At 39.3% G+C, this 22,527-nt stretch overlaps 3 protein-coding genes across 3 annotated transcripts; 2 read left to right on the forward strand and 1 right to left on the reverse strand.

Moving 5' to 3' along the window:
- Positions 1 to 349: 349 nt before the first annotated feature.
- On the forward strand, positions 350 to 4,862 carry Rpn2 (Regulatory particle non-ATPase 2). The gene is made up of 2 exons (XM_074089876.1): positions 350 to 988; positions 2,233 to 4,862. Exons 1-2 carry the CDS (start codon positions 469 to 471, stop codon positions 4,704 to 4,706), a joined length of 2,994 nt encoding a protein of 997 aa, XP_073945977.1. The 5' UTR covers positions 350 to 468; the 3' UTR covers positions 4,707 to 4,862.
- A 2,346-nt stretch (positions 4,863 to 7,208) lies between these two features.
- Rrp47 (Ribosomal RNA processing 47) lies at positions 7,209 to 8,446 on the forward strand. Its single transcript, XM_074089878.1, has one exon. The coding sequence runs from the start codon at positions 7,369 to 7,371 to the stop codon at positions 7,801 to 7,803; it is 435 nt and encodes a 144-aa protein (XP_073945979.1). The 5' UTR covers positions 7,209 to 7,368; the 3' UTR covers positions 7,804 to 8,446.
- A 259-nt stretch (positions 8,447 to 8,705) lies between these two features.
- LOC141429534 (ADP-dependent glucokinase) lies at positions 8,706 to 12,990 on the reverse strand. The gene is made up of 3 exons (XM_074089877.1): positions 12,451 to 12,990; positions 11,820 to 12,265; positions 8,706 to 11,273 (listed from the first exon to the last, which is right to left on the reverse strand). The coding sequence occupies exons 1-3, from the start codon at positions 12,783 to 12,785 to the stop codon at positions 10,582 to 10,584; spliced, it is 1,473 nt and encodes a 490-aa protein (XP_073945978.1). The 5' UTR covers positions 12,786 to 12,990; the 3' UTR covers positions 8,706 to 10,581.
- Between the last annotated feature and the right edge of the window lie 9,537 nt (positions 12,991 to 22,527).

The raw sequence follows: 22,527 nt of genomic DNA on the forward strand, positions 1-22,527 counted from the left end.
TTTGTTTTAATGGTGACTTATTTTAGAAAATAAACTAAATTTAATTTCAAGGATCTTTACTTGGTTTATAGTTTACGAACGTATCTTCAACTCTAGAATCTATGGAGTTAATGGTATAAGTTGCTACTTTATAAAGACAAATAATACCATTTTTGTTTTATTTATTTTAGCTTGGTTGCTACTGTCTGAATTGTTATTATTTTATAATGATTTATTTTTAGTTTTGAAACAATTAAATTTTTGCGTGCAGTCATTTATCTTAATACTTTTAAAAAGAAGAGTTAAATTACAATTGAATTTTACTACGTGAAATTTTTGGTATATTATTGCAACATTTCGAAATTCTTCCTTGTTTATGAATCTAGAAATTTGTCAATTCATTGCGTACTCATTTTACAAAGAAAGAGTAATTGAAATAAATCTGTGAAATATTAATTTTAACATAAAAGTAAGATTTAAAACAACAAGATGAATATCACATCCGCCGCGGGGATAATATCCTTGCTCGACGAGCCGATGCCGGAGGTGAAAGAATTTGCATTGAAAAGGCTGGACAACATCGTCGACGAGTTTTGGCCAGAAATCTCTGAGTCGATTGAGAAGATTGAGATTCTCCATGAAGATAAGGTGTTTTCGCAGCACCAGCTAGCGGCGTTGGTAGCGAGTAAGGTTTATTACCACTTGGGAGCGTTCGAGGATTCATTGACCTACGCATTGGGTGCGGGGGATTTATTTGATGTGAATGCTCGAAACGAGTATGTGGACACAACAATCGCAAAGGCGATTGACTTTTACACTCAGAAAAGAAAGGTTTTGTTCGTGGATAATACTGCGGAACCCATCGACCCTCGTCTGGAGGCCATCGTGAACCGAATGTTCCAGAGATGCTTGGACGACGGCCAGTACAGACAAGCCCTTGGGCTCGCGTTAGAAACCAGGCGGATGGACATCTTCGAGGAATCAGTCATGAAGTCTGATGACATACCAGGTTGGTTGTTTTTGTTTGTCATTGTTAACAATGCTTTTTTTCTTTCTAAACAATGTCACGCTAGGTTAGGGTTGCCATAAGTGTGGGGGCGCAGACCGGTACATTTAAAGAAAAAGTAGTAAAGGTAGAAAAATAGGAACAATAGGTGACTTAGCCCTTGCCTAAATACATAGCAACTTTTAACACAGTCATTCAATGCCAGCAACCCGCCAGTCGGGTTCTCTGTTCATAGACACTTTTTGCTACAAGTGAAAAATGCATGTTATCGGCTATGTTATATGTAGCTTAGCTAGTTAGTTGTGTTTATCATAGGTATATTATTATTTACTAAGTCCAGCACGCAGTCATATATATTTTGATAACAATTACAAAGTCATAATATAACAAGAGGATGTATTTTAACAAGAACATTCCAAAGCATGTTATTGTCATGTTATTCTTTCATTTTGCTTGTGATGTTACTGAAAATAGTTCCAAAATCAAAAATTCATTGTTGAGGTTTGGAATGTTTTTTCTAAAATATGTCCTGTAAGCATTAAATTAAATTAAAATTGGTCCTAGAGTGCTATAAAACATTTTAAAGAAAGTTCGAAAAGGATAGTAAATGTCACAGGGGACCGAAGAGCTGGCAGCTTCCTCGGACAAAGAATTACCTTGGCTATTCAAAGAGGAAACGCTGCCAGCTCAAGGGGTACTCTTTAAGTAATTTGTTTTAGTTTTATTTTATTTTATGTACAGTTGAGTTAACTTGTGAGCAAACATTTGATCAAAAATATCTGAACACAACTCTATTGTTAATGGCGTAGAAGCGTGTTCAGATATTTTTGATAAAATTTTTGCTCACAAGCTTATGAAGTCAACTGTAAGTATTTTAAGTTTAGGATAGGTAGTTTTATTAATTTAATGCTAATTGTTATATTATGACTTTGTCATTTTATCTCAACATACATGCTGTTATATGAATTGCACAGACATAGCTATGGTGCACAATTTGTAGTGGAGGAGCCAGGTATATAACTTATTTTTATTTGGTGGGCACAAGCAGTTGGACCACACATTTGTTTTATAGAAACAGGTCTTATGTTTTTAATTTCATTATCATTATCAACAAACTAAAATGCAGAATATATAATGCTGATTTTTGTTTGCCTGGCTGTATTTAAAACAAATATATAATAATGTTTCCATATGATAAAGAAAGATATTAAGATTTGTTACATGTATGTATTTTGTTTTTTTTTCAGGCATGCTTCAGTACGCTTTCCAAGTAGCAATGAGCCTTCTTCAAAACAGAGGCTTCCGCAGCACAGTCCTCCGCTCCCTTGTAGGCCTTTATCGGGGCCTGAACATCCCTGATTATGTTAATATGTGTCAATGTCTCATATTCCTCGAAGATCCCCTATCCGTAGCTGAAATTCTTGACAAACTGACACATGGCACCCAAGAATCTGTTCTCATGGCATATCAAATAGCATTTGACTTGTATGACTCAGCAACACAACAGTTCCTAGGTAGAATACTGCAAGCCTTAAGAAGCACAGCTCCCATCCCAAGTGCTCTAGGAGGTAAACCACAACCACAGGGTGGACCATTCCCGGAGTCTTCAGCTGCTATGGAAGTTGACACACCAGCTGAAGAAACCAAAACACCTGTTAGAGATATTGAAAGCTTAAACGATGAGGAAAAAGAACATCAAAGGAGGGTAGAAAAACTAATTTCTATCTTAGGAGGTGATGTCTCTCTTAGCTTACAATTGCAGTTCTTAATTAGGTCCAATCATGCTGATATGCTTATTCTTAAAAACACAAAGGATGCCATCAGGGTATCAATCTGCCACACCGCAACAGTTATTGCTAATGCATTTATGCATGCTGGCACAACCAGCGATCAATTTTTAAGGGACAACCTTGAATGGTTGGCTAGAGCCACAAATTGGGCCAAGCTCACGGTCACAGCATCCCTTGGAGTTATTCATCGAGGTCATGAGGGTGAATCCTTAGCTCTGATGCAGTCTTACTTACCAAAAGAGGCCGGACCTTCATCTGGCTACTCTGAAGGAGGAGGCCTGTATGCTCTCGGTCTCATCCATGCTAATCACGGCGCAAATATCATTGACTATCTTTTAACGCAATTAAAAGACGCTCAGAATGAAATGGTGCGCCACGGAGGGTGCCTCGGTCTCGGGTTAGCTGCTATGGGCAGTCACAGACAAGATGTTTATGAACAGCTGAAGTTTAATCTGTACCAAGACGATGCGGTGACCGGAGAAGCCGCCGGCATCGCTATGGGCATGGTCATGTTAGGATCCAGAAACGCCGCTGCCATTGAAGATATGGTCGCCTACGCCCAGGAGACGCAGCACGAGAAGATTCTGCGCGGTCTGGCCGTCGGTATTTCCTTCACGATGTATGGTAGGCTTGAGGAGGCTGACGCTCTGGTCCAACAGCTTCTGAGAGATAAGGATCCCCTGCTTCGGCGCGCTGGATGCTACACGATCGCTACGGCGTACTGCGGCACTGGCAACAACGATTCCATCCGCACGCTACTCCACGTGGCCGTCTCTGACGTCAACGACGATGTCCGCCGCGCCGCCGTCACCGCCCTCGGCTTCCTGCTCTTCAGAACCCCCGAGCAATGCCCCTCCGTCGTCTCTCTGCTGGCAGAGTCCTACAACCCCCACGTGCGCTACGGAGCCGCCATGGCGCTAGGTATCGCCTGCGCCGGAACCGGAAATCGCGAGGCCATCGGCCTTCTCGAACCCATGGTCAAATTCGACCCGGTCAACTTTGTTCGTCAAGGAGCTCTTATCGCCTCCGCCATGATCCTCATCCAGCAGACCGAGACCCTCTGTCCTAAGGTCACGTACTTCCGTCAGCTGTATGCGACAGTCATCTCGAATAAGCACGAGGATGTGATGGCGAAATTCGGTGCCATCCTCGCTCAGGGCATCATCGACGCGGGCGGTCGCAACATGACGGTGTCCCTCCAGAACAGGACAGGCCATATGAACATGCTGGCCGTCGTCGGTATGCTGGTGTTCACCCAGTACTGGTACTGGTTCCCGCTCGCCCACTGCCTGTCCCTAGCGTTCACGCCGACCTGCCTTATCGCGCTGAACTCAGATTTGAAGATGCCTCAAATGGATATCAAGTCTAACTCCAAACCATCCCTGTACGCGTATCCCGCGCCGTTGGAAGAAAAGAAACGCGAAGAGCGCGAGCGCGTAACCACCGCCGTCCTGAGTATCGCGGCGGCGCGCGCGCGGCGCCGTGCGCACGGCAGCGACTCCAGCGTCACCTCTTCCACCACCTCCAAGATGGAAGTCGACGAAGAAGAAAAAAAGTCATCCAAATCCCCAAACCCGAACATCACGGTGCACGGCAAGTCAGACAAGGATGCGAGCTCATCCAAGGAGGTCAAGAAGGAAGAAAAAGAAGGCGAAGAGAAGGAGACCAAGGAGAAGAAGGAGCCGGAGCCAACCTTCGAGATTTTAAGCAACCCCGCCAGGATAATGCGGCAGCAGCTGAAAAATATCTCTATTGTTGAAGGATCTGGCTTTGTACCTTTGAAAGATGTCACTATCGGTGGTATCGTGATGCTGAATCACTCGGGCGAGGGAGAACAGGTGCTGGTTGAGCCCGTGGCGGCCTTCGGCCCCAAGACGGAGGAAGAAAAGGAGCCCGAGCCGCCAGAACCTTTCGAGTACTTAGACGACTGATACTCTCTTTTTGATTAATGTCAGTTAGCTAATAGGACTATTATGATTCATTGTGAAATGTATTGAACAAGTTATGATTACTAAAATAGAAATGTGCAAGTACACCTTATTAACTGAAAATTATTGTCTCTGTGAAATTAAAGATTATAACTTTGATTGGTGGTTTTATTGCTGTTATAGTTCAAATTATGAACATACTCTAACAGAAACGGACTTTCAAGTGATTTCATATATATATAGATCTCCAGTTACCTCGGTTGGAAGCGGCTACCATCCACCTTGAACCCAAACACGAATAAAAATAGAAGAGCAGAACACTATTTTCTCTGCATACTTGATACTGGTCTGATTGTTGACCTCACCTCGAGGCTCAACTACTATTCGACGACCGGATCGGATAGACCAGTGTACAAAGAACTTGACTACGAAGCTTGTGCTACCGATCGCGGTAAATACATACGGGTACGGATCAGTGTCATTGGTCATAGGGGGCCCATCGGCCATCCGCGTGGCGCGAGAGAGTTGCCGTACCACGGAGCTGTATTTGAAATAAGTGGTCAGATTGCTTGATAAGCTGCGGTAAGATGACATGCTCAGCGATTAGAAAAGTATCCCATTTCTACAGTTCCCAAAATAAATGTGTGTGATGTTGGTGCTTTTCCTCACTCGTCCAATAATCTACTATTGTGTGTCTTCTGGGTATTCTTTATCTGTGAAAGATGCTGCCATGCCGAACCTATTTTTTTTAATTTGCCACCATTCCTTGCTGCCACGATTTGCTGGTCAGACTAGTTGTGACGATTAATCTGCAGGATCAGGAATAACTTGTGCCTCTGGGAGAGGATAGGTTAATGTATTTTTAATATGTTTTAACTGTTATGTGTTATTCTGTAAAGTGTCATGGTCCATATAGCCAGAAATAAAAAAAAAAAGAAGCGACTTGAATGCCACCCTAACCAGCTGGTTACTCACTGAGCCTGACCAGATAAGACGTCTTAAGAGGCGCAGAATCCTAGAACTGGATCAACTAATATGAAGATTCAGCCACAGATAGAGCGGTCTCTCGCTGGGAGCCAACTCTACACGCCATTGATCACGCAACATCTGCTCATAGTCCCCCGAGTCCCGACTGATCGCATGATAATAATAATAAAAAAAAAAAAAAAAAAAAAAAATTTTTTTTTTTTATTTTGGCTAATTTCTGTACTATTGACTTCTTTCTATTCTTAGACCGGACCGGGAGATGGTGACACAAAATATTAAGTAATTTGTACCAGTATGGCAGTTCTTCAGGGGTCTAATTACGGAATGACAAAAAAAGAAAATGATTGTCATAGCGCTGGTACCGGCGGCCCAATCGCGTGGGCGTTAATCGAACGTGTCAAATAACGAGTGTCGAACGATTTGTTCCACAAAAATGCTTGTATTTTCCGATAGTCGATAAAAAAAAAAGTAGGCGGTAGCGTAAAAACCCGGCTCGCACCTCTTGAGTTTTTCGAAATTCATGTGCGGTTTTTTTTTTGTTAGCTTGTTTTTGTGTCCCACTGCTGGGCAAAGGCCTCTCCTCTCTTGCTCCACTCCTGCCTATCAAAGGCGAGCTCATTTGAGCTTTACGGTGAAGGAAAACATCGTGAGGAAACCTGCACAACGAACCTGCGAAGCAATTCAACGGTGTGTGTGAAGTTCCCAATCCGCACTGGGCCCGCGTAGGAACTACTGCCCATGCCCTCTCATTCCGAGAGGAGGCCTGTGCCCTGCAGTGGGACGTATATAGGCTGGGATGATGATGATGATAACTCGAGCGCTGCTTTTTAGGGTTCCGGAACCAAAATGGCAAAAAATGAACCCTTATAGTTTCGCCATGTCTGTCTGTCTGTGTCTGTCTGTCCGTCCGTCAGCGGCTTTGCTCAGGGAATATCAATGCTAGAAAGCTGTAATTTTGCACGGATATATATGTAAACTATGCCGACAAAATGGTACAATAAAAAATAAAAAAAAATTGTGGGGTGATTTTTTTTTTCTCATCCAACCCTACAGTGTGGGGTATCGTTGGATAGGTCCATTAGGGGTTTGCTAAGACAATTTTTCGATTCAGTGATTTGTTTGCGAAATATTCAACTTTAAAGTGCAAATTTACATTAAAATCGAGGGTCCCTCCCCCCCTCCTCTAAAATCTAAACCGGTGGGTGGAAAAATTTGAAAAAATTCAGGATGGTAGTGAGTATATCAAACTTTCAAGGAAAACTATAACGGTCAAGTGTTCTTAAGAATTATTAGTAGTTTAAGAGTAAATAGCAGCCTAAGGTATAAAATATACCTAAACTATGGAAGACTCCGTATAAAATACGAAATCCTTAGAAAAAAATTACTTAATTTTTTCGTAATGGCTACGGAACCCTATTTCGGGCGTGTCCGACACGCTCTTGGCTGGTTTTAATGTGGCTTAAATAGCATCTAACTCCTAATCCTCATTTTGACAGCTGTCAATTCTATCATTTTAATTTGGTGCGGTGCGGTTTGCGGCTTGTCTGTTTTCTTTTCTATTTGCCAGGTCAGGGTCGTAGGTTATAAATAAAACGTGGAGGTGATCTCTAATCAAATTCAATTACTACCTACAACATACGAAAGTTTAACCCGCCTGCATTCACATAACACGATCACTATGAATTGGGACCTAAAATACGGAGAGTTGTCGAATGACAAAGACTTCGTGGGAAACTGCGAGAATCTCAAGCAAAATCTGATGGAGGTACAAGAAGTTTTAGACCAGCTGCTGCCTTTAAAGGAACATTACGACAAGTTGACGCTGCCGGCACAAATAGAGTTAGATCTGTTCCTGGCTTTCACCCTGACATCGCTGCATTGGATCCATTTGCGAATAAAAGGTTCGGATCCAACGAAACATCCAATCAAGGATGAGCTGCTCAGAATCAAACAGACGATGGTTAAGTGGCAGGAAATAAAAGATCGAGATAAACGGCCTATTGTAAATATAGATGCAGCTAAACGTTTCGTGCGCAGCGGGCTGTATGACCCATACAAAGGAGTTGGTCAGCCACTCAATAAAAAAATAAAATTCAGTGATGACGAAAGTTAATTAAGTCGTAAATAGTCACCTAACATTTAAGACTGAGTGTTGATTATTGAAGTGTAAGTCTAATTTTGTTTCTGATGTTCAATGGTTATTTAATTTTAAAGTAGGAATAGCAAGCACCAGTGTGTATAAGTATTTATCTAAATGGGTAGTGATTTCCTTTGATGACATACTTTTTTTATCCATGATTACCTCATTATAGTCTAAATCAGAGGTTCCCAAACCAAAAAAGGTTTTTTCTCATAGACTACTTTCAAAGTTTTACTGCTGCTACATTTCTACTGTATTCTCCAAACTCCTAAAACCCTTTTTTTCTCTGGGGGTCTGGGGGGTCCACCTGGAACACTGGGAACCTCTGGTCTAGCTTATTATTGTGACTACACTTTTGTCCTGACTCCTAATGTTTTTTATAGATGAACCTAGTTAGTTTTTGTTTGGAAATTAAATCAACACATGAAAAGTTTTGTGAGGACTTGCAAGACTTGCTCTTATGAGTGAAAGGAGAACAGCAATACAGTCAAAACCATTTGTAAGGACATAGAAGGGACAGTAATATTTGGTTGGTAAACATGGTTGGTTGTTATACCTACCCAGTGTTATTTAGGTATATCCTCATGGGCCCTCGCATACTTTATAAAGGACCAATTAACACTAAGAATAACAGCCGAATGTAATTCATAAAGTACAAATAGTTCATTGAATAAAGAATCTTAAGAATTTTGAAATAATATCCAAAATAATGGTATAAGTAAAAAAGTTAGGTCCCAAGAGGATATAAGATTGTGTTGGGACTTTTTTCTTGGTTTTTACGTGTGATATGTCGTGATTATAACTGGTGTTGCTATAAATGTTTTTGACTGCATTTTCTTGCTGTAAGCAAATGTTGTTCACAATATGAAAAATGATTGTAAAATATAAATTAAAATTTAGAATAATAACATATCCATTATTGATAAACTCATCAACATACTTGTTATTGTGACTCCAGTTTTTTTTTATCTATTATTTTAACAAGGCTTAAGTACACTAAATGTGACTATGTCAGCCTCCAGTTATCATAACCAATGAGTGTATCTTATTCAAATTGGTTTAAATTTGATTGTTCATCAAATCAAAAATACATATTATTATTTTGATGAATGTTTATGAAAAAGTTGCTCATGCCACACAGTGTTTGTATTGATATACATGCATCAGCTCTAAGAGCTGAAAAGTGTAGTATTAACTGAACAAGTGCAATAAATAATTGCTTTTTGTTGGCTTTGTTGAGTAACAAATACTGCTGAACAGACTGTCTGCTTGCTTATGTCTATGTGTGTGGCAACAAGTAAGTATTACTACTATGGTTAAGTATCTCATTTATTCACACTTGTTCTTCAGTACTACAGAGCTGTACGGTCATCATTATAACATTGGAGCTTCTATATATACAATGTAGGTACTCTATGATTGGATTGGAGCTGTGTGGGTAATAAAAAATATTTGAAGGTTGTTCAAGTATTGGTGCTGACCAAGGGGGTGGGGGACCTATGCTTAGGCATAGGCATATATAGCTCCGTGAACTAAAATGTGATTAAAAAAATAAAATATATATTCTATAGATTCCTTAGTTTTCTAGACTTCTTCTGTTTCTCATGAAAACCAATAAAGAAACCATTGTTCATAGCATTGGGGGAGTTTAGAACTTTGTCTACTTTGCTGATAAGGTGGTGGGGAGTACTTGAATGTCCCCTGAATGAGAATATATTGTTGTCCATCACGAAAGTGTGTTCAAATATTTTTACCCCCAAAACCAATACAGATGTGTAATAAGTTTAACTTGTATATCTGTGTCTGGCATTGTATCTGATAATTGGATAAACTGATTTTGGTCAGATTTTTTTGAGCACCAGCACAGCTCCATTGTTTATGATAATGACTGTACTTTTTGTAGTAGTTTATAATTAAGATATTGATAATTATTTTTATATTAAAGTAGGTGGATCTCACTCATGGCATAACAATAGGGACTACCTAAAAATTTAAAGGCAGATGAGCTATGCCCTCTGCATAAGTATTTTGTTTTATGAATTGTGTCAAATTATACATAAGAATCAATGACATGCAAGAATTTTCTTTCATAAGCCATTGATATGCTCAAAAGTGAACATTTATGTTTGGATGTCAAAGACAAAGTACAGTTTTCATTCTCAAGGTCATGTGGTTTGTTCAATTATTTCAGTATAAAGGTTTTTAACAGCAGTAGAGTAAATTTATAGCCATATGTTTCCTTTCATTAAATTTGTTTGAGAAGTTACTTGATATACAAAACATTATGCTTGTTTTTTAGCTTACAGCGTCATGTTCAGCATATTGTGATTATGTATGCCTTAATTACAATAAAACCACTTTGTTGATACAATTGTTTTTATTCCAACAACATTAATATCAGATCAAAAATGCATGAAATTATTATGGGAATGTTTCACAAGACAAGCATGGCTAATATAATTATAATAATTCATAAAAAAGAATGTTCAGTTTCCTATAATACCCTTATAAACCGTCAAGCACATAAATACTTATAATATAACTAATAAATAAATATAACCAACATTTAAGTAACTAAGATGCATACATTGGCTAGTCATTTGATCAAACTTTAATATCAACATAATTAATAAAATGGCACACAATTGGCATGCTTCTAAAATTAAACTGAGCCATTAATGTCCCTGCCTAAATTATTAAGTATAATGCAAGTAAAAAAAATATTGTTCGACTGAAAAGAATGACTTAAATTCACTTCTGTATCTGTAAGACTAATCCTGCTGCTGATATGTTATCTCCGGCGCCTGCTGTGAGCTGCGCTTCCGTGCATATCAGGACAGGAGCCACGCATATCTCTACTTTATCACCATCCAGTGTTTCGTCCCAACACGCTACTGGTTTTGTTGGCTCTAAGAAAACTCTGCTGTTGTTGTCATTCTCTGTAGTAGTTGCAAAGCTGTCATCAAGCAATAGCTTTGATTTTTCCAGTGAAATTGTTGGTGCGTTGCAGACATACCTATGAGCAGTCAAGGATGCTTTAGCTGTGGCTGCAGCTGTCCTTTTCCAGTTTGAATCTTTAACAGTCAATATTGCTTGGTAAGCTAAGGTGTGTACATGAATTCGTGTTACTTTCCTGTTGCTATTGTGTTCTTTGTTTTTCAGTCTGATCATTTGGAATGTTTTCCTCATCTGATCCAATGCTGTGGCCACTCTTGGGTTTGAATCTGCTACGTAACTGACATTTCCGTAAAGGAGTAAGTTGTGCAGGTTTGTTAATTCCTGCTCATTCATGCCTACTGAATCTACATATGGCAGGACTTTGGATTCTAGGTGAAGGAGCAGTTCCAGGTCAACATAACTGGCCATTTCAAAATGAACCAATGTTTCAAGAGGCTGAGACAGGATTTGTTTTTTGACTAGCTTCAGTCTGTCAGCTCTTAAATCTGGAAAATATTAAAGTGAATATTTAGTGGAAAGGTAATAAATATAAAATAAAAATATTTTTTCTAATTTAGTTCATCGGATGTTAGGTATAGGGCAGGTCTACATGCAGGATAAATATAGCAATACATTATTGGAAATCAAAAATTTTATTTCCTGTTAAATGACACATATATTTAAAATAGGAATTCATACAGCGACTGTGTAGTGCTAACCATTAATGAAGGTCATCTCTCAGTCCCCCCGAAATCTTATTTTATACTTCTATGTTAATGGTCACAACTTATGAAGTGCACATTGCATTAGGCATTCTACTTGTAATCCTTACTAATATTATAAATGTGAAAGTAACTCTGTCTGACTGCTACCTTTTCACGATTCAACTGCTGAACCGATTTAGACGAGATTTGGTATGGAGATAGTTGGAGTCCCGAGGAAGGACATAGGCTACTTTTTATCCCAGAAAAATGTATAGTATCCACAGGATAGCGATAAGTGAATTCTAAGCAGACTGAGTTGTGTGCAATAGCTATTTAATCATAAAATACCTTGTTCATCGTCTTTTTTAAAAGGATAGTTATCCATCATTTGGAGACCACTGATCACTAACAGGTCAGGGTTGAACTGTGGCAGATGTTCATCAAACCTCTCCAGAGAGCTCAGCAGAGGGTTGTTCAGGTCATTGTGAATAATATATCTATTAGCCCGAGAGGCTTTCAGTCCACCAAAAGTTTCATCAGCCTTATACTCTAAAATCATGTGAATATCATCTTTGACTTTTTCATTGGCATCTGCTCCTACTATTTTTATTTCTTTTGGAATATATGATTTGAGTTTGGAGCTCATTTTCCCAGCCAGGAGTACTTTCCAGCCTTCCATGTAGAACCGTTTGGCCATGAGCGGAGCATTGCCTCCGATGGACCATCTGGAGCCTTCTAGTTTCAAGGCTCTTTCTACAATGTCATCATAAAGCTTGCTGTTGGAGACGAATCGCCTGGAAAATAAAATAAAATGCTTAGACTTAATGGCCACAAATATTCATGGATTATTGATTACCACTGATTTTGTTTCATGAATAAAATTAAGTTTACATGGCAAAGTCGAAAAACACGTCACGCGAACGCATGTTAATAGAACGTATAGCAAGGTCTCATTAAAAATTCATAGATTTCTACTTACTCGGCGGCAGCACCGTGTTTGAAGAAATACGCGAAACTCTTCACCAATTCCTCCTTGCTCTTTATTTCGCTGAAATGTTCTGGTTCCCCTTTAAGGTCCCTGTGATTTAGGAGTAGAGTTGCATTCACGAAAATGTCGTGGCAGGCTCCATAACCGAGTGCAACTTTCGGTTGGAAGTTCCCGGAGCCTACCTGGTTCTGGCTTTCAAGGATTAGCAGCTGCTCCCTCATGGGGTATAACCTCACGTCTCCAATATCATTTTTACGATAATATACCGCGTATAGCACTATGCAGAACGACAAAACTGAACCCAACTTGATGGGGGTACCAGCCATTTTAATTATCAATAAATTAACGTGTACGTTTCAAACTGGAATGCATGTGAGTCTTAATATATTGTTGATCTACGTCACCTCATTTTATGACTGGTGTTTAATTTGTATTAGCTTCGCGATAAAGATTAAGTCGACCTATTAAAAATATCGGCCCGTTACCAATCACCCGCCCGAGTGCAGTGGCAGTGAAAGATGACAGTGAGTGACAGTGATCAGTATGACATGACAAGTAAACATCAATGTTGGCAGTTACATTCCATTCTCTGCATAAATTTTTCACAAAATTCGGTTTTTTGTTGTAATGGTATACCCCCGGAAAATAATCAAAACAAACACTGGATGGACGTAAATGATTAAATAATATTTATATACCTAAATAAAAAGCGTTCGCAGCAGAAGTAAGTTAAGTTATTTATAAAACACAACTAAACACATAACATAGGTTTGACATCTGAGTGCCTACTCCGAAATTCGAAAATGAAGTTCGTATCGTACCGTCCCTCTCACTCTCGTATTAAATAGTATAAGTGTCAGAGGAACGGAACGACACGAACTTCGATTTTCGAATTTCGTAGTAGCCCCGCAAAAGCGCGGGAAGGGAAGGAAACGGTTTTTAAATGTTCTATGAATAGAAAGGCAAAGGTGTAAAATTATACAGCCTAAAGTCCAGTACGTAACAATAGGAACCACCAGGCATTCCATCACATAGGTTTAATTCAAAGACAGTCTTTATTTCAATGAAAATAATACTTTGCTGCTCTGTCATCATTCTTGTAAAACAGATACGCTTGTGCGAAACATTTACGAATATATCTTCTTGCGAAAACCCACCGTCCTCCTGTCATCGGTTTTATCCTATGTTTTCATTGGAAAGAAGACATACAGTGCGTTACTAGCAGCCTAGGTTTTTTTAAAGGTAGGTTAAAGTAACGTATTTCTGTAACTTAAACATGCTATTTTAAGGCTGCTATTTTAAGCTTATGGATTTTAAACTTGTATAATTTTTAGTTTAGTTTCTAGTCTAGTCACACTAGGCCCGCGAAGTCGAAGTTCCCAAGACGATCCCATACTTAGGGCTTATGGGAACGGAAGCGATACATGCCTCGGTACCGCTCTTATTATGTTTTCACCGACTTTTCACGTAAATAGCTTATGCAACTTTGATAAAATGAGGCAATAAAATGGTTTTCGCAAACCCGTGTGGAGGGAGAGCGACATATAGAGAGATCTCTCCAGGCAGAAGTTATGCCTGGGGACCGAAGGAAGGACGTTGTAATGTAGTACGAGTATACAGAATGGAAGAAATCTATGGGCTCTATGGAGGGCAACTACCTTAAATCCTTTAAAATGAAACAAAACTGCATTCAAATAGATATGTATCTTCTAAACTTCGCTTGTCTCACCCGGGAATCGAACCATCTAAAAATTAAAAAAAAATAAACAGTCGCTATTTTACTATACGAATCGATAGGATTATTGTTCAGGCTAAAATGTGTGAAATAAACATTTTTGTGTTTAGAAGAATTTTGAATGTCAGTACAATTAGCTAACTAAAGGATTATGATAGTTGCCCTCCAGGGCCCATAGATTTTTTCCACCCTGTAATGCGTTCGAGTTGAAAAACTTCGATGGTGCGATGTAGGGATTCGTTAGGATAGTTTCGATAACTATTTGCTCACTTAAACCAATTTTTTGTTTGTCTGGACTCCAAAAAAAGTTGAATATCGTGCCGCCCCGTTTCTTGCAAATACGGACACGAAATACGACAGTGCCTCGTTACTTGATTACAATGGACACCTACGCAAGGCCAGCTTACATTGCTAACTTAAACGTGCAGGCGCCGAATCATTCAAGCTCAAGCAAAGGTTATTGACCACCAAACTAATAAGAGGTTACAAATTGTTACCGTGCACATTTCATTGCACAATGGATGGCACCATTTTGCGAGGTTTTATTTAATTTCATCTGTACTTAATCAGATCTTAGAAGTCAAATCTGACCCAGTTCCAATGGTCAGAGTGATGTGAAATTTGGCTTTATTTTCTAAATCCGGTGATAAGCAATATATATATATATTTTATTCGACTGGATGGCAAACGAGCAAGTGTGTTTTTTTTTGTAAAAACATACTTTCCGCTGATAATGGGTTTACATGTCCATATTTTCATAGGTTTTAGTGGATTTACATTACACCGAATTCTTTATCCTCAAGCCAGGGTATTGACCTACAGCATCCGCGATCCTTCCTTTGCCTGTCCGAGATAACATTATTTTGAGTCCGATTGTTTAGGTTGCGTCCTATAATTTCTTTACTAAATTGTATTAGCTTTTACCCGCGGATCCGTTCGCCGGTACTACTTATTAGAAGGCGTATCGTGCGTACAGTCGAGTTTATAAACTTGTGAGCAAAATTTTTATCTAAAACATCTGAACACGCTTCTATGCCGTTAACAATAGAGTTGTGTTCAGATATTTTTGATCAAATTTTTGCTCACATGTTTAAGAACTCGACTGTACCATCAGCCAAATATGTGGTCTACCTCCCTAAAGTTGATAATCGTTTGCATGTCAAAAAACAATAATGCCAATAGACGTGTTTGCCAACTTGAAAGTTCGACTTTAGCGACATATTCATTTGATAGGAACTTGTTTAAAAATTGATAGGCCACTTATTTGGCTGATGGTACCTATTACGTGGCCCAATAACTACTCATAATTCTTAAATTACCCATACATTTTTGTGTTAAAATTAGTCTGATATCGTAGATACTATGGCATGCATTGAAGGTGCTTTAATTGAGTTTGGCGTGCTGCTGTAGGCGCAAACTACCAGCTGCCTACCCTAGGATTGACCCAATGTACGTCAATGCATAGATACGCTATCTGGGTTAGGAAACATATATACATATGTGTTTGCTTTTATAGTGCTATAGCTGTTCCCGCGACTCCGTTCGCGTAGAATACTTTTATCGCTATCCTGTGGGAACTATGCAATTTTTCGGGATAAAAACTATCCTATGTCCTTCTCCGGAACTCAAACTAAATGTGTATCAAATTTCATTCAAATCGGTTCGCAGTTTAGACGTACAGAGGTAACAAACAGACTTACAAACTTTCGCATTTATAATATTAGTGGGTTTTAACCCTTCAACAATTGTATCACAAGACTCTTATTCCCACGAGACAGTGCCGTGGTAACATATGTTTGAGTGGTTCGAATAGATAATATTTTTGCATTTGACTCATACCAATTTGGGTCCTGCGAGCAATGTGCCCCGCCCATTGCCACTTCAGTTTCGCAATTCTTCGAGCTATGTCGGTAACCTTAGTTCTATTGCGGATATCATCATTTCTGATTCTATCCCGCAGAGAAACCCCGAGCATAGCCCTCTCCATAGCCCTTTGAGTGACTTTGAGCTTCCTTATGAGGCCCATCGTTAGCGCCCACGTCTCAGATCCGTATGTCATCACTGGCAACACACACTGATGGCCGATGGGGTCAAAAGGTTCTCGAATGGCGTCCGCGGACCGGGAGACGAGCTGTCGGTAGGCCTCCAACAAGATGGAGCGACGACGTGGTTAAGATCGCGGGATCGCGGTGGATGCGAAAAGCACAAGACCGGTCTGAGTGGAGAGCCTTGGGGGAGGCCTATGTCCAGCAGTGGACGTCTTTCGGCTGACATGATGATGATGATGATGATGAATTTGGGTCCTATTAGCTGCCCCTAAAATTTGCCAAGCTAGGCTCCAGCCTGCTGGCAAATGCTCCTTTGGGTCTCAGTTTCCATTCCACATAAGGTGGCCAGCGAGCTCATCTGCCTACTTAATATAATAAATATACCTACATATATAAGTTAGCTAGCACCTCACGACCCAACCCGCGGTTTCGAAAGCCAAAAAATATCTTCCACAAAAGGCAACACGGGCGACGACCTCCGAAAATGGAAGGACACGATGTGAAGAGCTTAACTCCCAAATTGCTTGTGTCGGGTACACCCATATTGTAATTAATTTTATGCCGCACGAGGCCTTTTTAGGGTTCCATTGTCAATAAGGCAAAAAGTGCAAAAGTTTCTTCACGCCAGTTCGTCAGCGTTTAGCTTAGAGACTAGTTTTTTTTATAAATAGGGGAAAAACGAGATGGAAAACAATCACCGCCACCCACGGACACCTTAGCACAAGTTGAATTACAGATGCGTTGCCAACCATAACGGCTGCATAGACATAAAGTATTTATGCCCTTGACTGTACCTACTTATAACAAATTTAACCAGGCATTTAGGCATTACCAGGTAATGGTTTAATTAATTATTTGTTTGTTACTTCTTCATCTCTAAACCGCTGAACCGATTTAGAAGAAATTCGAAATACATACAGATAGTTTGAGTCCCGAAGAAGGATATAGAATAGTTTTTATCCCGGAAAATTGCATTGTCTCAGAGATAGCGCTCAACGCATTTCCCGCGGATGGAGTGCTACGAGTAGTAATCAACATTGCGCTATACTGAACCCTACACTCCGCGTGGCTGGACACACACTTGATCAGCTTTTCGAGATGTGCTGGTACATTCTTGGAATTCGTATGTGGCTTATAGCACTTATGTCCGGAGCAGGCAGCGTAAGTTGCACACATTTAACTTCATTGAAAGAATTGTCAATTAGTATTCATTCGAGTAAGTTATTTCAATTGCACGAGTTGTACGTGCACCTACCTAGATTTGAGTGAAAATATTTTTACATACCTACAACATATTTTCGCAGTTTATTACAATACAAACAGTATCTAGGCGAACGAGTTTTGCTCAGGCTAAAACTCGATAATAAGCGTTTTCCCAGAGATAACACTCGCAGCTAGATCGATTTGTCATCCCCTAAAACCCCCACATACCAAATTTCATCGAAATCGTTGGAGCCGTTTGCGAGATCCATGAAATATATACGACGGTACGATATATTACGTGCGATTGTTAAGGCACCTAATTTTCCAGTCAAATAAAAGTACCTACCTACCCAAGTACATCTTAATACCTTTAGAGGAGCAATTCTTGTATATATATATATATATATAGGTATGTAGGTAGGTACTTTTATTTGACTGGAAAATTAGGTGCCTTAACAATCGCACGTAAACACTCCGTAAAAGACACCTTTATATCTTATCTCATATGTATCTAACGAGCTTCTTGTACTTATATTTGTATGTTTCTGAGGTTCTGGACAACGCACTAACGTTTGCGATAAAATTTAGTGTGTGGGGCTTTTCGAGGACGAACAATCAATCTAACTTGGTCTCATCGCTGGGAAAACGGTTTCCGACGAGTCACCTACCCAGTCAGCCAGTCACCCAGGTATTATGAACTAAATAGCTATTAACATAACAAAGTCAGATATACTTATTACGAGTATTGCATGACTACAATGATTATACTATTATTAATAATTTTCATTTTTTTTCTATTTTCATTTTGTATTAAAAAATAAAATTAAAATAAATATCATGGGACACTAGACACCAATTGACCTAGTCCCAAACTAAGCAAAGCTATGGATACTAGGCAGCGGATAAACATACTTATATAGATAAATACATACTTAAATACATATTAAGCATCCAGACCCGAGAACAAAAATTCGTGTTATTCACACAAATATCTGCCCCGGCCGGGAATCGAACCCGGGACCTCAAGCTTCGTAGTCAGGTTCTCTAACCACTAGGCCATCTGGTCGTCAAACTTCGTCAGTTTTGGTCTGGTGGCAAAGTAATTGTTTTAGTTCATTTACAACCCTAAAAGGCTTCGTGTACCAGTATCACACATAAAAAAAAACTCGTACACATAAAAGGTGTCCCAGAAAACAATGGACACTCGGCTAGCAGCGATAAACGTTTTTGGACAAAAAAAAACGTTTAACGCGTAAAGTGCATCCGAATATGGCGCGGTTGGTGACGAGATGAAATCTGCGCGGGCGCCGTACCTGCGACCACCAACACTAGGGACCTAGGATCCAGAATTTTTATCATGGAACTTTACAATAGAATATCTCAATCTTCTTCAATTGAACACCACATAAAATATATATTTTGTATAAATATGGTCAATTTGGTTTTACAAAATAAATAAATAAATAAATATAAATATCACGGGACACTTCACACCAATTGACCTAGTCCCAAAGTAAGCAAAGCTTGTACTATGGATAGTAGGCAACGGATAAACATACTTAAATACATATTTAACATCCAAGACCCGAGAATAAACATACATATTATTCATACAAATATCTGCCCCGGCCGGGAATCGAACCCGGAACCTCAAGCTTCGTAGTCAGGTTCTCTAACACTTGGCCATCCGGTCTTGGTCGTCCGGTCGTAAATAGTGCTAATGTGTAGTGACATGTCTAATCAGACAAAATTAAAGGCGGTAACTACTACTAAATAGTACAGTGACACTCGGACGTTTACATATTACAGAATAGTGCACTTTACAGATAAGAGAACATAGGTATTAAATATATTGACCCGGATAACTCACGTCTTAAATCGAGTTTAGCCCGACATGCCCGGCATGTGTGATGTGTGGGCGGGTAGTTGTGCGCTGGTGTCAGTTTCGTCGGGTAGTCGCGCGAGCAGAGCGGCGGCGCGCAGTGCGCGTGTTGCAGCAGCCGCCGAGTCGCGTTGCTCCTAAGAGGAAGGGCTACGGATTAGTCCGAAACATGTCGGGCTAAACTCAATTTAAGACGTGAGTTATCCGGGTCAATATATTTAATATGAGTGAGTCCTCCCCCTCTTGTTCTGAGAGGAGGCCTGTGCCCAGCAGTGGGACGTATATAGGCTGGGATGATGATGATGAGTGAGTCTCACGGTAGTTTCATGTACAAAATAAGTTTAAGGTAGCGCCGACTCTGGGGTAGGTAGAGCAACAGAGTGCAAAATAAAATTTTGATGGCGCCCTTTTAGTGGATTTTTAGAGACGCGGGAGCGGTGTAGATAATCTCACTCTACATGATCAATTGCTAGACGAATGTTACAGTTTCCTAGAAACCACTTAACCAGAAATCCACTCCAGAAAAGCCAGTAACACTTATGGTTAAGTAAGTACTAAATACATGATAGTTTTGTATTTTGACATAGTGAGCGTATTCGAAAAATCTTTTTTTTTGTTGAGTGTTTTTTTATTTTTGACTATATCTATAATGTAATTGATTTTGTTTTATTTATTTTGTTTGTAACTTTATTTAATGACCGTCTTCAATTTAATTTAAATTGATTGATTTATAATTTTCTTTTATATAATTTTGTAATACCTACTCGCATTTATTTTTAATTTTTAAATATTGTACACCATGAAAATTGTAGACCATGAAAGGATACACCAAAACACGAATATCATATTATATACCTGTGGTCAGGTCATGCCATGCAATAAACGATTTCATTTCATTTCAGTGTCTAGAATCGCCACTTTCCCTACAGCGAGCTCCATGTCCTTAATGGACATCGTCACGAATTTCGCACAAATTACATAACACTCAGAGGTTAAATCCACGATCCACTGCTTGAGAGCAACGCGGCTCTAGCCCTTGATTAATGTAGAGCAACATTTTCTACATCGCTTCCGAGCCTCTCAAATGGCACCATCAGACTTAATTTTGTACTGGAAATTGAATAATTGGCGCCCCTTGCCATCTGGCGCCTAGGATCACCGCTCCTCTTGCTCTACCCCTGGCCCTTTACCACGAAGTGCAAAACTCGAACTTCGTATGTTGCCTTCCCTGCCGCTTATGTCATTTAATACGCGAGTGCAAGGGACGGTGCGATACGAACTTCGATTTTCGAGTTTCGTAGTAGCCCCTCAGGGCCGGCGCTACTTGAAAGTCTATTGGAACCTAAACTAACCTTACATCCGCAAAGCGTGTAATAAAAATAATGTAATATTTGAAAAACTAAAACAAGTACCTAAACAAAAGCAAGGACCTGGTATTTTAGACACATAAAGCGACTCGAACCCAAAAAAATGTTGTAGTTTTTGTCCGTCAGTGTATTTAAGTTCACAGTATATGTAGCCGTCGGGTCCGGGTCGTCTGAGTCATGGGGTCAGGCTTGCCAGCCGCGAGCTGCCCAGTGTTGCCATACCAAAATAAAGGTGAGATGCATGGCGTAACGTTAAAACCTACTGAAAAATTACTCGTAAGTAGGTACTGTTCATTTAAATCTTTCGAAAACATCTGTGGAATTTAACTTCAAAATAAAAAGAAATGAAAAAATGAAGGAAATCTATAATCAAGACTTTAATTTTTTCACCTTCTTTTCTCCAAACACACCCGCGAATCTCAAATATTTACAGTTTCAACAGGAGTTAATTTAAACCAAACGATCATTCGACCAAACCTACATTTAAAAAAATACCACAATACGAATTTTATTTAGGTAAGATTTTTTTAATATAGTAATTAAGAAAACCTTTTTTAGGAGTCATTAAAAATAATGCACATACAATTAGTAATTACACATAGCTCGATTTATCACACTTATTATTAAGAAGCATAATGGGATCGTCCTCGGTCTGGTGGTTGCTTCTGGTATGTCCGAAGTTCGATGCTCGGGCTAAACGGAGCGAGACGAACATTAGTATTAAACTTAATATTCTAAAAATTTTATCATTCGAAATCTTGATCAACTGTAAAATTCCCTTATTAAGAAAAACTTAAACCGTAAATTTAAAATTTCTTCCAAAATAGGTTCCAACTGCTGAAGTTACTTTTGAGTTCTAGACTTCTGGACTGTTTTTGCCTTTTTCGTTTTCATTCAAAGATTTTTTAAGGCAGTCTGGTTTTTTACATTTTTTATATATATTTTCTTGTTTCATACTTACAAATAGGTAGCTTAAAAGCATTATGTTGGTAAGTATTATGTGGAATTAATTATAAAATAATAACCTCCAAATTTTTTTTTCGTGGACGCCATTGTGATATTTATGTTATAGGTACCTATACAGTGTTGAAAAATAAGTCGGGCCCTGGATGGAAACTACCTTAAATCCTTGAGTCGGCTCATTTCATTTGGCTCAGGTATTCTTCATGGATATCTTGTACGACAGACGAGATTAAGACCAAATGTTTGTTAGAGAAATTTTATTCTGAATAATAATCGATTAGTATAATAAAATAGCGTGTTTTTTTAATTTTAGTTGGTTCGAGTCCCGGGCGAGGCAAGCGAGTTTTAGAAAATCTTTGAATGCAGTTTTGTTTCTTTTTAAAACTAAAGGAATGTCTCCTTTAAGTAAAATGAGACAACTTAAGGATTTAAGGTAGTTTCCCTCCAGGGCCCGATTTATTTTTCCACACTGTATACCTACTCTACGTCATTCCGACAGTTTGACAAATGAAATGATAATGCCCAAAACACGACACCCTGCTGGCATATCTATTGCTAATGACAAAAGATCAAAGATGCCAACTATTGGGACAGTGAACGAGCACTCGTGCGTTTACCTTACCTCATATTTTATATTCAAACCGTTCAACCGTTTAGGCTAATACAGTGTAAAGATATAGATATACATGTATAACGCTCGAAGAACATACCCCCCTTCGGCAGTCGCGTATAAACATGACATTGGCTACCATAATTAGCAGAAATAAATACCATACCCAGCAACTATGCAACTAAAACTTAATGGTTCCCGATAGTGCTCCGCGAGTGAGCAAGTGACACAGAATCAACACTAATTGGCTGTAGCGCCAA

This window comes from Choristoneura fumiferana, chromosome 7 (genome assembly GCF_025370935.1).
Source record: "Choristoneura fumiferana chromosome 7, NRCan_CFum_1, whole genome shotgun sequence".
Taxonomy (NCBI): Eukaryota; Metazoa; Arthropoda; class Insecta; order Lepidoptera; family Tortricidae; genus Choristoneura; species Choristoneura fumiferana.